The sequence below is a fragment of the Sphaerodactylus townsendi genome, linkage group LG04 (genome assembly GCF_021028975.2).
Source record: "Sphaerodactylus townsendi isolate TG3544 linkage group LG04, MPM_Stown_v2.3, whole genome shotgun sequence".
NCBI classification, from domain to species: Eukaryota; Metazoa; Chordata; class Lepidosauria; order Squamata; family Sphaerodactylidae; genus Sphaerodactylus; species Sphaerodactylus townsendi.
In genome coordinates, this window is record NC_059428.1 from 8,912,020 (window position 1) to 8,926,812 (window position 14,793).

Sequence of the window (14,793 nt, forward strand, 5' to 3'; positions counted from 1 at the left end):
CTTCACTGTGATAGGCTAACAGAAGTATAAAGGTAGAGAATGTTCAACCGTACTGTGTCTAGGGATTTCTGAGTTGCTGCGGAGCATGCTGCCCGATTGTTTGCTGATACACTGTAAATAATTTGCACCTAAAGATAAAGGCCCCTTCTGCCCACGCAAAATAATGCGTTTTCAAACCACTTTCACAACTGTTTGCAAGTGGATTTTGCCATTCCGCACAACTTCAAAGAGCACTGAAAGCAGTTTGAAAGTGCATTATTCTGCATGTGCAGAATGAGCCAAAGTCTTCTTTGGAAGTGAAACTACTTGATGGTGTTGTGTTGTTTCTTCTGCTGCGCCAAGCCGATTACAACCGCACTTGTCCTGCCCCGGTAACGCAATTTCCGCAGCAAAAGGCCTACTCTGTCAGGTAATCCTGTTAAGCTGTTCAAAGCAAAGCCACCGACTACCACCAAGCTTACTCATGAGTAACACGCCTTGGAGCAAACTGTTTTTTTCTAAACTAAAACCTCAGTATTCAGGTTAAATTGCTGTGTTGGCACTTTGCTATAAATAAGTGGGTTGCAATTTGGGCACTTGGTCTCGAAAAGGTTCGCTATCACTGGACTAGCAACTTGAATTAAGACTCCTACTACACAGTTTTTTATCGTGTTTTCAACAGCTTTGGCTTGTTATTATTAGCCTCGAGGTTTTTTTTTTAAATTGCTCTGGTCCGTATATTGCTGACATGGGTTAATACCTAGAAACTAAAGTTTACTTCTTTCAAGTGATGGACATGCTTACTTACGGGAGCCACTGTACCTTTTTTGTCCAACCGGAAGGTATACAGAGCCACGGGCCAAGACAACAGAACCATGCAGAAGAGAGCGACCACATGCAGGAAGGGAGCAGTAAACTACGAGGGAGACAAAATAGTCCCAGAACAGGCTATGCGGTTTTTTTTTCATTTTCTAGCATAGGTTGACAACATTTTAGGCATGTACTCAAAAACATGACAACTCACGAAGAAGAAGTGGGGGTAAATGTACAATGGCGGTCAAACCGACAGTTGTGGGCACCGCAATTCAAGAAGGAGATTGACAAGCTGGAACGTATCCAGAGAGAAGGGCAACCAGAATGGTGAAAGGTCTGGAATCCATGTCCTACGAGGAGAGACGTAGGGAGGTGAATGTTTAGTGTGGTGAAGAGAAGATTAAGAGGTGACATGATAGCTATGCTTGAACGGATGCCATGTTGAAGAAGAAGAAGAAGAAGAAGAAGAAGAAGAAGAAGAAGAAGAAGAAGAAGAAGAAGAAGAAGAAGAAGAAGAAGAAGAAGAAGAAGAAGAAGAAGAAGAAGCCATTAGGCTAATAGCTGAAGAAGAAGAGAAGAAGAAGAAGAGGGGAGGGGAGGAGGGAGGAGGAGGAGGAGGAGGGAGGAGGAGGGAGGAGGAGGGAGGAGTTTGGGATTTATACCCCCCTCTCCTCTCCGCAGGAGACTCAAGGGGGGCTTACAATCTCCTTGCCCTTCCCCCTCACAGCACAAACACCCTGTAGAGGTAGGTGGGGCTGAGAAATACTGAAGGCTGGCCAGACTAGCCTGCAAGGTCACTGGCAGCTGGCGGTGTGTGTGGGGCAAGTGCATAGGCCAGTGGTAGCAAACCTACTTAGAGACTCCAGATGTTAGCCTGAAGAACTACATACTTCCCCATCAGCCCCTGCCAGCATGGCCAATTGGCGGGGCTGATGGGAATTGTAGTCCATGAACATCTGGAGTGCCATAGGTTCGCCACCACGGGCATAGGCTAGTCTGAATTCCCCAGATAAGCCTCCACAACTCAAGTGGCAGAGCTGGGAATCAAACCCGGTTCCTCCAGATCAGAGTGCACCTGCTCTTAGCCACTACGCCACTGCTGCTCCAAGGGAGCAGGCTTGTTTTCTGTTGCTCCAGACTAGGACTAGGACCTGGAGTCATGGGCTCAAGGTGAAGGAATGGTGAAGGAATGGAGATGAACTGTGGCTTAAGGGAAGGGCTTTTGTTTTGTCTGTAGAGGTTCCATCCCTGGCATCTCCAGTTAAAAAGGACCAGACAGTTGGTGACATGAAAGATCTCGGCCTGAGAGAGCTGCTACCTGTCAGAACGGGCAACACCAGCTTTGGCCATTTCCACACAGGTGATGTTCTGCCCTGAATTCAATGCTTTGGGAGAAGCGGAAGTTGAAAGGGGGGGTGTTCCCTGGTTCCCCACAGCATTGTGGTACGTTCGTGCACCTCCAGGGGTTTCTGTGACTTCTCTACACCTTCTCAAACCTGTTTTGCTTGCAAGTTTGGGTGAAGGCTGCAGTAAAGCCAGGATGGTTGCCACATGTATGTGAATATATATTATTTTCAGCCCATGTGGCAGCCATTTCCTCTCCTTGCCACCTAGAGGCTTATAGAGGAGCAGCAGTTGCGTAGGAGGTTAAGAGCTGGTGTATCTAATCTGGAGGAACCGGGTTTGATTCCCCGCTCTGCCGCCTGAGCTGTGGAGGCTTATCTGGGGAATTCAGATTAGCCTGTGCACTCCCACACACGCCAGCTGGGTGACCTTGGGCTAGTCACAGCTTCTCGGAGCTCTCTCAGCCCCACCTACCTCACAGGGGGTTTGTTGTGAGGGGGGAAGGGCAAGGAGATTGTCAGCCCCTTTGTCTCCTGCAGGAGAGAAAGGGGGAATATAAATCCAAACTATATTGTTATTGTTATCGTTGTTATCGTTATCGTTATCGTTATCGTTATATTTAATTGGCATTAAAATACTGTTGGAACAATATTTCACCATAATCTCTGGTGTAGCAGGTTCTCTGAATTCTCACCTTTCTTTAAAAAAAAGTCTCTAACTTCTTCCATTGAAGGACACTGACAGTGGTGGGATTCAGCCGGTTCGCGCCACTTCAACAGAACCAGTTGTTAAAATGGTGCTTGTAAACAACCAGTTGTTAAATTATTTGAATCCCACCACCAGAACTGGTTGTTAAATTATTTGAATCTCACCACTGCCCATACATCATGACACCTGCTTATGGGTTTCCCAGCACCCATTTGCTTTGTTCTCAAAAGAAGAAGAAGAAGAAGAAGAAGAAGAAGAAGAAGAAGAAGAAGAAGAAGAAGAAGAAGAAGAAGAAGAGGAGGAGGAGGAGGAGGAGGAGGAGGAGGAGGAGGAGGAGGAGGAGGAGTTTGGATTTATATCCCCCCTTTCTCTCCCGTGGTAAGGGAGAGCTCAAAGGGCTTACAATCTCCTTTCCCTTCCCCCCTCACAACAAACACCCTGTGAGGTAGGAGGGGCTGAGAGAGCTCCAAAGAACTGTGACTCGCCCAAGGTCACCCAGCTGGCGTGTGTTGGAGTGCACAGATAAGACTCCACAGCTCAAATGGCAGAGCGGGGAATCAAACCCGGTTCACCAGATTAGAGTGCACCTGCTCTTAACCACAACACCACGTTGCCTCTCTAAAACATCTCCTCCCCAAAGTACAGAGCCAATCCTAGCGTTCATTTACATCACTGGAGCAGGAGGTACTTCAGAAAAACCCAGGAGGCATTACGTTTTCATGTGAAGGGACCGCTTATTCTGAAACAGATGCTTCTCACCTAGGAGAGATTCCGATCAGAGCTCTCCCACTTAACTATGATCAAGCTAAGGTGTCTCCTCTTTAAATTACCTGCAACTCTGCAAAGAAGCCAGGTTGCAACAATCATCAGATGCTGCTTGGGGGTAAATATTGGCCACTGTTGAGTTTGGGACTCCATTGTGACATCTCATGCCCCAGGGAGCTCTCCCGGGACCTGAAAGTCATGACTGGGCTTCTCTCTCACTTTGCATTGCTGAAGGATTCCTGCTTAAAGTCACTCTCCTTGGAGTCTTGCTGAGGACTTGTGGACTCTTAGCCTGGCTTGAAAACAACTGACTTAGCTTAGTCTATGTTGCTTTGGCCTGCAGATCAGGAATAAAATCAGACATGCATTGTAAAGGTTGAAATGCTAGAATGCTTTGTCATGGTGGCCTTTTATGGAAGCCAAGCTAGAAGGTGTACTACTCAATTTAGACACGAGCATTTGCAAATGTAGGTTTCAGCTTCACACCTAAACTGCTTGAGAATAAAACCGTCCTTTTCACTCCAGAGCCCTTTGGGGGAAGGGCAGTATGGAAGTACGATGATGGATGGATGGATGGATGGATGGGTTGGATGGATGGATGGATGGATGGATGGATGGATGGATGGATGGATGGAGGCATGGATGGATGGATGGATGGATGGATGGATGGATGGATGGATGGATGGATGGATGGATGGATGGATGGATGGATGGAGGCATGGATGGATGGATGGATGGATGGATGGATGGATGGATGGATGGATGGATGGATGGATGGATGGATGGATGGATGGATGGATGGATGGATGGATGGATGGATGGGTGATGGATGGATGGATGGATGGATGGATGTTATGCGATGATAGTGGCTAGAGTGTCGAAGACTGTGATCAGGGAAACACGAGTTCGAATTCCCACTCTACCAGTCTTATCTCTTATGAGGAACAACATATCCCTTGAACCCAGATCTCCTGTGAGATTTTTCAAAAACTCTTAATGGAACACCTCCGGGTTATCTTACCTGCATTGACAAGACAACCGTATTCCACTGTACGGTCCACATTACTGTGATCACGGCTAATATGGAAATGGAGAGGACCAAAATGAACACAGTCCAGATCTAGATAATCAGAAAGTATAAGTTATTTATCCGTGTGTTTAAGATTCTAGCACAGCGACAAAAAGACCACACTTAGACCTGCTAGCAGAGGCTCCAAATCCACACACAAAATAAAACAGGGGATTTAAAGTCCTTAACAGCTGCCTCCTTTCTTTCTTCTCCATCCCACATATTTTCCAGGTATTCTAAAGACCTCGCCTTGTTTTTTAAAAAAGCATGTGTTAAAGATGCTTTATAGTACTAGTACTAGTATTTATTGCATTAGCCATAGGCCGTCACAATCAGTACATAAAACAAACGTTAAAAGACATACACCATAACTACAGATAACTTGCATTCAAAAGATAAAGTCTTCTACATTACAATTGTCCGAAAGAAAGCAGGAACTATTTCAAGAGAATTGTGACAAAACATACCCTTTATAACACTCCGGCTCATTTCCTCTTTACTGAATATTAGCATAATAACTGCTGAACGTGAGTCTCATTACTCCATCACGCTTCTATAGCAACATATCAGTGAGGAATGTAAAAGCACAAAGTACAATATCCAACACAAAATACTAAAAGCAATACAATCAGTATAATCTGATGGATCTGAACTCTGAAGGGATGTGGGTACGATTTGGCTTTGTTCAGCGCCATTAAGGCCATTTTCTTCTTTATTAATACTGATTTATAGTAACAAACATGGTGGCCTCTACTAAAAGAAGAAGAAAAAGAATTGGATTTATATCCCCCCCTTTCTCTCCTGTAGGAGACTCAAAGGGGCTTACAATCTCCTTGCCCTTCCCCCCTCACAACAAACACCCTGTGAGGTAGGTGGGGCTGAGAGAGTCTCAGCTGCATGGCTAAGCCCAAGGTCACCCAGCTGTGTGGGAGTGCACAGGCTAATCTGAATTCCCAGATAAGCCTCCCACACAGCTCAAGAGTGGCTTGGCGTGGGAATCCAACCAGTTCCTCCAGATTAGAGTGAACCTGCTCTTAACTACTACATACACCGCTTCTGCTCTGTGTAAGCGACTACACAGAATGACCAAACCCTTCCTAAGGGGGGGAGGAGGCATAGGATGCAGTGAGAAAAGGGAAGACAGAGGCTGACACAGGCCGGCTATAGTGAGTTGGCGAGAGACAGCAGGCCATGCAGCCACAGCAACCGTGAAAAGGGTCCCGCTGAATCGTGTAGTGGTACACTGAGGAAGATGATTGTAATACTGAGGAGTTAGCGGTTCCCCAAGTGTTTTTCCTTCTGCGCCAAAGATGCCTTGTGACAGCGTCAGACCTGAAAGGGTAGCTGGTGCTAAGCTTCTCTCCCCAATTTTTCTCTTCCTAATCACTTATATATTTTTTACTTATATCCCCCCTTTCTCTCCTGCAGGAGATTCAAAGGGGCTGACAATCTCCTTGCCCTTCCCCCCTCACAACAAACACCCTGTGAGGTGGGTGGGGCTGAGAGAGCTCAGAAGAGCTGTGACTAGCCCAAGGTCAGCCAGCTGGCGTGTGTGGGAGTGTACAGGCTAATCTGAATTCCCCAGATCAGCCTCCACAGCTCAGGCTGGGCAGGCGGGGGGGGCTGAGCGGTTTCAGGTTGGTGCAGGCTGCCTCCCTACGCCACTGCTGCTCCTTTGGAGTTAATGCACTTTGGGAATGGGTTGTTTATAGGTTAGGGTGAGGCACCTGGTACTGGAATGTAGGGAGTTGCTGTGAAAATTATGTTTCCTTGCTTAGAGTATCTGAGGTCAATGCCTGGAGCATGGGCTAGGGGTGGGCCAGAAGTGCATAAGGTACCATGGACTGCTCTATCGGCCAAGCAAGGGGAGACATTCCAGTGATTAGAATTCACCCCAGGCCTGGCCAATCCAGGGGCTTCAAACGGCGCTGGCCCATCGCAATGGTTTAAATGCAGTTCCCTGCTGTGCCTGAAGGGGGTGCCAAGGTCCAATTATTCACAATCCTCCTAAATCGCTTTCCAGTCTACGCGCTAATCTTGAGTTGTTTTGCTCTTAACACAAATGGTTGCACAGCACAATCGTTTAGCATATCTGATTATTCTGTTTCGTGCACAGGGTCCTAGGCAGGAAGAGGTGTTTACACAGACTGAACCCAGAAACCACGATGGGACGAGGAGGAGGAGGAGGAGGAGGAGGAGGAGGAGGAGGAGGAGGAGGAGGAGAAGGAGGAGGAGGAGGAGGAGGAGAAGGAGAAGGAGAAGGAGAAGAAGAAGAAGAAGAAGAAGAAGAAGAAGAAGAAGAAGAAGAAGAAGAAGAAGAAGAAGAAGAGAAAAGAAGAAGAAGAAGAAAGAAGAAGAAAGAGAAAGAGGAGGAGGAGGAGGAGGAGGGAAGGAGGAGGGAGGAGGAGGGAGGAGGAGGAGGAGGAGGAGAAAGGAGAAGGAGGGAGGAGGAGGGAGGAGGAGGGAGGAGGGAGGAGAGGAGGGAGGAGGAGAAGGAGAGAAGGAGGAGAAGGAAAAGAAAGAAAGAAAGAGAGAAGAGGAGGAGGAGGAGGAGGAGGGGGAGGAAGGGGAGGAGGAGGAGGAGGAGAAGGAGAAGGAGAAGGAGAAGGAGAAGGAGGAGGAGGAGGAGGAGGAGGAGGAGGAGGAGAGGAGGAGGAGGAGAAGGAGGAGAAGGAGGAGAAGGAAAAGAAGAAGAAGAAGAGGAGGAGGAGGAGGAGGATAAGAAGAAAAGAAGAAGAATACCCCACTTTTCTCAATCTGCCTGCCAAACAATCAAAGCAGCTTACAAGCTCCTTTCCCTTCCTCTCCCCACAACAGACACCCTGTGAGGCAGGTGGGGCTGAGAGAGCCCCGAGAGAACTGAGACTAGCCCAAGGTCACCCAGCAGGCTTCATGTGTAGGAGCGGGGAAACAAATCCAGTTCACCAGAAAAGAGTCACGCAGAGGAGTGGGGGAATCAAACCTGGTTCTCCCGATTAGTCTCCACTGCTCTTAACCACTACACCACGCTGGCTCTTTCTGCAGGGATTATTAGGACTCCATTAATGGACAGTACTATGCTTGATAGGGTGGTGTAGGGGTTGAGGTTTTCACCTGCTCTTAACCCCTACATCCCACAGGGCCATCTCTGCTAAAATATTACAGCATTTATACAGAGGGTGACGCAATGAAGTGGCCGTTCTGATTGCGGAATTCAAAGGGGACTGAAATCTGACCTTTGCGAAGGAGGATGAGCAGACAGCCTGATTTACCTTATGGCACCAATGCAGGTATAATTGCTGGCCTTCTGACACTAGGCACACGGCCATCATCTACGGGGGGAAAAAATCAACAGGCCCTTTTAATTTTATTCGAAACAAGAAGCGTTGACGAAAAAGCCCGTTTACAAAGTCTGGCAATAAGCCCGGATGATCCTAGCCCAGTGGTGGCGAACCTTTGGTACTCCAGATGTTATGGACTACAATTCCCATCAGCCCCTGCCAGCATGGTCAATTGGCCATGCTGGCGAAACTGAAATAGCCAGCAGTCCTGTATCTATGGAGATATAAGGTGCTTTCCTCTAACCTTATCAAGAGAAGCGGCGTGGGAGAATCGCCGCTTCGACAACCTGTGAAAACCGAGCTGCTTTAGGGCACCGATATTTTTTGGTAGGTGGCGTTGTTTCTTGCTTCCCGGTTCACAGGTGCGTCACCAGCTGCGTGACGGCAGGCGACAAACCTTCCTCGTAAACATGCAGTTGTCTCCAAAGTGAGGTGACCCTTCACCACCATACTCTCAAGTATCAGATGCTCAAAAGGAAATCAGCTTGGATGGGAAATAAAGAGAGGGTTAAGAGGTGACATGATAGCCGTGTTCAGATATTTGAAGGGACGCCATGTTGGTGAGGGAGCAAGCTTGTTTTCTTCTGCTCCACAGACTAGGACCAGGAATCATGGGTTCAAGGGGAAGGAAAGGAGATTCCACCTAAACATCAGGAAAAACTTCCTGACAGTCCGGGCTGTTCGACAGTGGCATGCACTCCCTCGGAGTGTGGTGGAGTCTCCTTCTTTGGAGGTTTTTAAAGAGAGGCTCAATGGCCATCTGTCGAGAGTGCTTTGATTGTGTGTTCCTGCACTGCAGGGGGTTGGACTTTCTGGGCCTTGGGGTCTCTTCCAGCTCTATGATTCTATGAAATGTTCAGCAACTTCCTCGGAACCGTGTCTGTATGGGGCCTGCTCCGCATGGGTCCCCTCGTACCTGATTTGGAGGCTATTAATTACGCACCAGGATCTGCCTTGTATTGAAACAAATCCTTGGTTCATTCAGGTCAGTACTGCTTAAGACTAGCAGTTGCTCTCCAAGGTCTCATTCTGAGGTCGTTCCCATCCTGTTTCTGTTTTTAACTGGCGATGCTGGGGATCGAACGTGGTACCTTCTGCATGCCAAACGGATGCTTTGCCTCTGAGCTATAGCCCTTCCCCCGTAACCAGGTCACAGTCTCAACTGCCGTCTTGTCAGGCCCTTCATGGGGAGAGGCTACACTTACCACCAAGAGCAAGATGTAGGCGAAACAGACCGCCGCCATGGCTAGGAGCATAACAGACCAAGGAAACCAGATGCCCAAGTTGATGTAGCTGAACCTGTAAGAAGCGTCAAAAGCCAAGTGGCTTATTTGAGAAGAACGTGTGAGCTGTCGTGAGCAACTGGGTAGCTCTAGCAATACCCAGAAACCATAGAGCAGTGGTGGCGAACCTTTGGCACTCCAGATGTTATGGACAACTGTTCCCATCAGCCCCTCTCGCCAGAATGTGCTGGCAGCTGGCTGGGAATTGTAATCCATGTATCTGGAGTGCCAAAATCTTCCCTGTAACCTATAGAGTTTTCACTGATTCCTAGAGTTCCCCTAATGTCACTTCCAGTGTGCGCTCACGAAGAGGACGCTGGCTGTTTTTCTTTCTACGGCCTTTTCCCTTTGCAAGCCACTGAAAACATTCTGTTAACACTCTCAAAGTGTTTTCAAAATCCCCCGTTTGTCCACACTCACCCCCTTGGAAATGCTTCCCGGTCTGGAGCAGTGATGGGATTCAGCCGGTTCGCACCACTTCAGCAGAACCGGTTGTTCAAATGGTGCTTGTAAACAACCAGTTGTTAAATTATTTGAACCCCACCACCGGAACCAGTTGTTAAATTATCCGAATCCCACCACTGCTCAGGAGGATGGACTCTATTGCATTATACCAGTGGTGGGATCCAAAAATTTTAGTAACAGGTTCCCATGGTGGTGGGTTTCAAACAGTGGTGTAGTGCCAATGGGGCTGGGCGGGGCACGACGGGGGCGTGGCCGGGCATTCCAGGGGCGGGGCATTCCTGGGCGGGGCTGTGGCAAGGACGCAGCCGCTGCGCCGGTCCTTGGGTGGGAAACGAATGCACGCAGGCACAGGCTGCCACACACGCCGGTGCACCTCCTGCTAGACTGCTTCAAGTTCTGCGCGCTACTGCTGAGAGGAGGGGCGTGACTAAGGCAAAAATCACGGGGCAAAATCACCAATGAGTAACTCCCTCTCGGCACACACAAATAATTAGTAACCTACTCTCAGGAACCTGTGAGAACCTGCTGGATCCCACCTGTGCATTATACCCCATGGAGGTCCTTCCCCTCCCTAAACCCCACCCTTTGAAACCACACCCTCTCCAAGCTCCGCCCGCCCAAATGTCCAGCTATTTCCCAACCCAGAGCAGACAACGCTATCTATCACTGACATTTGCTCTTTCAGAAAGGTCTGGAACTTGACATGAAAGTCCTCAGCTTGAGATCCAAGACAGCTGCTGCCCGTCTGAGCAGGAAATACCAATTGCTACCAATCTTGATCTTCTTTGATCTGAGATTGCAAATGCCTTAACAGTCCAGGTGCTCGGGAGCAACAGCCACAGAAGGCCACTGCTTTCACATCCTGCATGTGAGCTCCCAAAGGCACCTGGTGGGCCACTGCGAGTAGCAGAGAGCTGGACTAGATGGACTCTGGTCTGATCCAGCAGGCTTGTTCTTATGTTCTTATGTTCTTATGAAATGGAGACTTTGATGGACTGGAGATCTAACGCAGCTTCATGTCTCCATCGTGTGCTCCCTAGTCTCAGTCGAATCCGCAGGAATTTCCCAACCCGCTCCGAGATGATTATTAGAACTCTCACTGGTAGCAACCAAGAGAGGAACTAGGAGAGGGCAGAGGACCGTGGCCACTTACCAGTCAAAGTTATTGTAGTCATTCTCCGCTTCACTCCACATGTACAGAAAGACAAAAGAGGAACAGAACGCCGTCACCAACACTGGGTAAAACACACACTCCCTCTGCAAGGAAACAAAATGGACAGTTCAGGAAACCGCTCTCCCTCATATACATCTGTAGGTTACCAATTTGATTCCCCACTCTTCTGCATAGAATCATAGAGTCAGAAGAGACCACAAGGGCTATTAGGTCCATGAAGCCTGTTGGGTGACCTTGATAGAAGAGTCAGAAGTGATTTTATTCCATTTCTGATCTTGTTTGTAAATAAAGATGGAACTGTGGCCCTTTCTGCACGGGCCTAATACAGCGTCCTGGGGACGGCAAAAACGCCGTCCCCAGGGAGCTGTTCGCACAGGGGGCGCAGCTGCTTCGCATCGGCGCCGCCCTCACTCCTTCTGAGCGGCGCAAAGCCGCCGTTTTCCCACCTCGCTTCCCCAGCAAGGTTTTCGGAAAACGGTGACTTGCAGCTGCTGCCGTGCAAACAGCAGTGGATGGAAGGCGCCATCCCTCCCCCCTTTGCCCGATCGACCTACCTTCTCTGTGACCGTCCGGCGCATCGCTGAGGCCTGGGGACACACACACCCTGCCCTGGGTCTCCAGAGCGGTCGCGCAGGGCGGGGGGTGTCCCCTGGCCTTGGCGACGCGCCGGACGGTCACAGTGAAGGTAGGTCGATCGGACAACGGCGCAGCGCAGCGCCGTCGTCCCAGTAGTTTCTGGGACCGTTCGTGCGAACGGTCCTAGAGGGGTTGGGCCGGCATCATGTACGCCAACCCAACCCCCACCGTGGCCATGCGGAAACGGCCTGTGTTTTATTTTTGTATAAGTTAGGTAGGAACAAACTGTATTAGATAGAAAGTAGGAATTATAGCTATCTTTTGTATTTGCATCTGCATGGAACCTCCTTGGCTCAAGGCAGGAATCCACCCCTGCTCCACCTGGGCATGTCCCTTTCATTTGCTAAAACCCTGGATGGACCTTGACAAAAGAACCCCGGAAGAAGCACCTCAATCTGCCTAATCCCACCAGCAGGCAGATAAGGGTGCCATTGTTGTTAAGTTTCGTTTCCTGACCCCAAGCACCCAAAGGACTCTTTTGCATTTTTCCTGCCAGTGCCTACGTCATCGCCTCGCCCTGCTTCTGCCGCAAAATTCAAGAAGGGACTGCCCATCGGACTCTAATTGGTTCCTATGTATTGTAGATGTATAATTGGTTACTATGTATTCTGTGAATGAATGGTTGTAGGCTGCCCTGTATTCTCCCGGACTCCCGGGCGGGAGAAAGTGCATATAAGCTGTTGTAAAGCTGCTAGGCAGCGCAGTTGCTGTGGTGTGGAGGTGCTGACACGTAGGTCAGCATCTCAATAAAACCTTTTATTATTTCACTATACTCGCTGTGTTGGGTCCCGTTTCTGTTCCCCTGCGCTACCGAGAGCTGGTTGGTCTGGAGCTTTATAAAAGTTACCAGGCAACGCGGTAACAACCTTGAGAAGCGAAGGTTAAGGGGGGGGACATAATACCTATGTTTAAATATTTGAAGGGAGCAAGCTTGTTTTCTGCTGCTCCAGAGACTAGGACACGGAGTCATGGGTTCAAGGTGCAGGCAAAGAGATTCCACCTAAACATCAGGAAGAACTTCTCGACCACCAAGGCTGTTCGACAGTGGAATGCACTGCCTCGGAGGGTGGTGGAGTCTCCTCCTTTGGAGGTTTTTAAACAGAGGCTGGATGAACATATGTCGGGAGTGCTTTGATTGTGTGTTCCTGCATGGCAGGGGGTTGGACTTGATAGCCCTTGTGGTCTCTTCCAACTCTGTGATTCTATAAGAAAAGGGTGGACTTGGAGGGTGGACTCTGGCATCTAACCCCATTGAAGACCCTCCTCTCCCCCAAAACCCAACGTCTCAGCCTCCGCCCCAAAATCTTCAAGCATTTCTCACTTTGGAGGGCAGAAACGTATTCCCTTCCCACAACTGATTCCAGCTGCAGAATTTGGGAGGCCCGGATTGCTGAATTCAGAATACCTTTTTGCTCAAGGGGAGCGGCGCGCGTTTACCTTGGAGCAGCACCATTCTCCCGGCTCTACCTTTGGGTGATGGAACCACCTCCACTGACAGCTATACAGCCCAACCAAGCAGGAAATGATGGGCAGGCGCTCATAGTGTTGGAGCAAGTTTTGGCGGGCGGCCTTCAGTTTTCGAAGCTTGCTATTCTGAATGGTGACGGCGCCACTGTCCATCGGCGCCACTTCTATCTCATTGTCCCTTTGGAAACGGAGACTTCGAAGCTGCGAAGCTGGGGGGTTTCCAGGTGCCGCAGTCCTGCAGAAAACACAGAACACAAAACTGAGAATCCACTTCCAAAGGGGTTTCCCTGGCCGGCCTGGAATTGTCACGGTTCAGAATCATACTTTGTGCGAGACAAGTTGGGACACGGATGCCGGACCTGACTCGCTTGGACATGGAAGAACTGGGGGACTGACCTGAAAAGGCAGGGGAGGGACTCTCGGTTTCCCTAAAACACTGTCTCGTACACTCACGCCAACCTCCAGGCGGGGCCTGGAGATTTCCCAGAATCCCAACTGATTCCCAGATAACACTCCTCAGTTCCCTAGAGGAAATGGGAAGGTGGCGTTATACCTCTTCTCCCTAAACACCCCCAACGTCTGAAGGGTATCCCCAAATTGGGAGCTCCCACCTGCAGGGTCCTTGCCCGTTCTTCAGGCTGGAAATTATTATTATTATTAAATTTAGTATATTTAGAAATTTAGAAATGGCAATCTTTGAAAGGGAAATCTTGTTTCCGGGAAGGTTGTTTCACCAAAAGAGCACACCTCCCAAAGAGGAGGAGGAGGAGGAGAGTTGGATTTATATCCCCCCTTTCTCTCCTGTAAGGAGACTCAAAGGGGCTTACAAACTCCTTTCCCTTCCCCCCTCAAAACATAGGAACATAAGAACTAGCCTGCTGGATCAGACCAGAGTCCATCTAGTCCAGCACTCTGCTACTCGCAGTGGCCCACCAGGTGCCCACCAGGTGCCTTTGGGAGCTCACGTGCAGGAGGTGAAAGCAATGGCCTTCTGCTGCTGCTGTTGCTCCGGAGCACCTGGTCTGCTGAGGCATTTGCAATCTCAGATCACGGAGGATCAAGATTGGTAGCCAGAGATCGACTTCTCCTCCATAAATCTGTCGACGCCCTTTTTGAAGCTATCCAGGTTAGTGGCCATCACCACCTCCTGTGGCATCATATTCCAAACACCAATCACACGTTGCGTGAAGAAGTGTTTCCTTTTATTAGTCCTAATTCTTCCCCCCAGCATTTTCAATGAATGCCCCCCTGGTTTTAGTATTGTATTTATTAGTCCTAATTCTTCCCCCCAGCATTTTCAATGAATGCCCTCTGGTTCTAGTATTGTGAGAAAGAGAGAAAAATTTATCTCTGTCAACATTTTCTACCCCATGCATAATTTTAGAGATTTCAATCATATCCCCCTCAGACATCTCCTCTCCAAACTAAAGAGCCCCAAACGCTGCAGCCTCTCCTCATAAGGAAGGTGCTCCAGTCCCTCAATCATCCTCGTTGCCCTTCTCTGCACTTTTTCTATCTCTTCGATATCCTTTTTGAGATGTGGCGACCAGAACTGAACACAGTACTCCAAGTGCGGTCGCACCACTGCTTTATAGAAGGGCATGACAATCCTTGCAGTTTTATTATCAACTCAACAAACACCCTGTGAGGTAGGTGCGGCTGAGAGAGCTCCGAAGAACTGTGACTAGCCCAAGGTCACCCAGCTGGCGTGTGTAGAAGTACACAAGCTAATCTATTTTATCAGATAAACCGCCACAGCTCAGGCAGCAG

General features: G+C 49.1%; 1 protein-coding gene across 4 annotated transcripts in view; it reads right to left on the reverse strand.

Annotated features, from left to right (window-relative positions):
- GDPD4 (glycerophosphodiester phosphodiesterase domain containing 4) overlaps nt 1-14,793 on the reverse strand; it is a 51,564-nt gene that overhangs the window by 19,822 nt on the left and 16,949 nt on the right. For 3 of the 4 annotated variants that reach the window (XM_048492538.1, XM_048492535.1, XM_048492536.1), the window contains exons 2-7: nt 12,994-13,258; nt 10,900-11,003; nt 9,204-9,297; nt 7,894-7,989; nt 4,631-4,729; nt 802-895 (exon numbers count right to left, since the gene is read on the reverse strand). In XM_048492538.1, the coding sequence (XP_048348495.1) occupies nt 802-895; nt 4,631-4,729; nt 7,894-7,989; nt 9,204-9,297; nt 10,900-11,003; nt 12,994-13,176 (670 nt within the window). In that variant the 5' untranslated portion in view covers nt 13,177-13,258. The remainder of the gene's footprint in view (nt 1-801; nt 896-4,630; nt 4,730-7,893; nt 7,990-9,203; nt 9,298-10,899; nt 11,004-12,993; nt 13,259-14,793) is intronic. The other variant, XM_048492537.1, reaches the window with a different exon arrangement.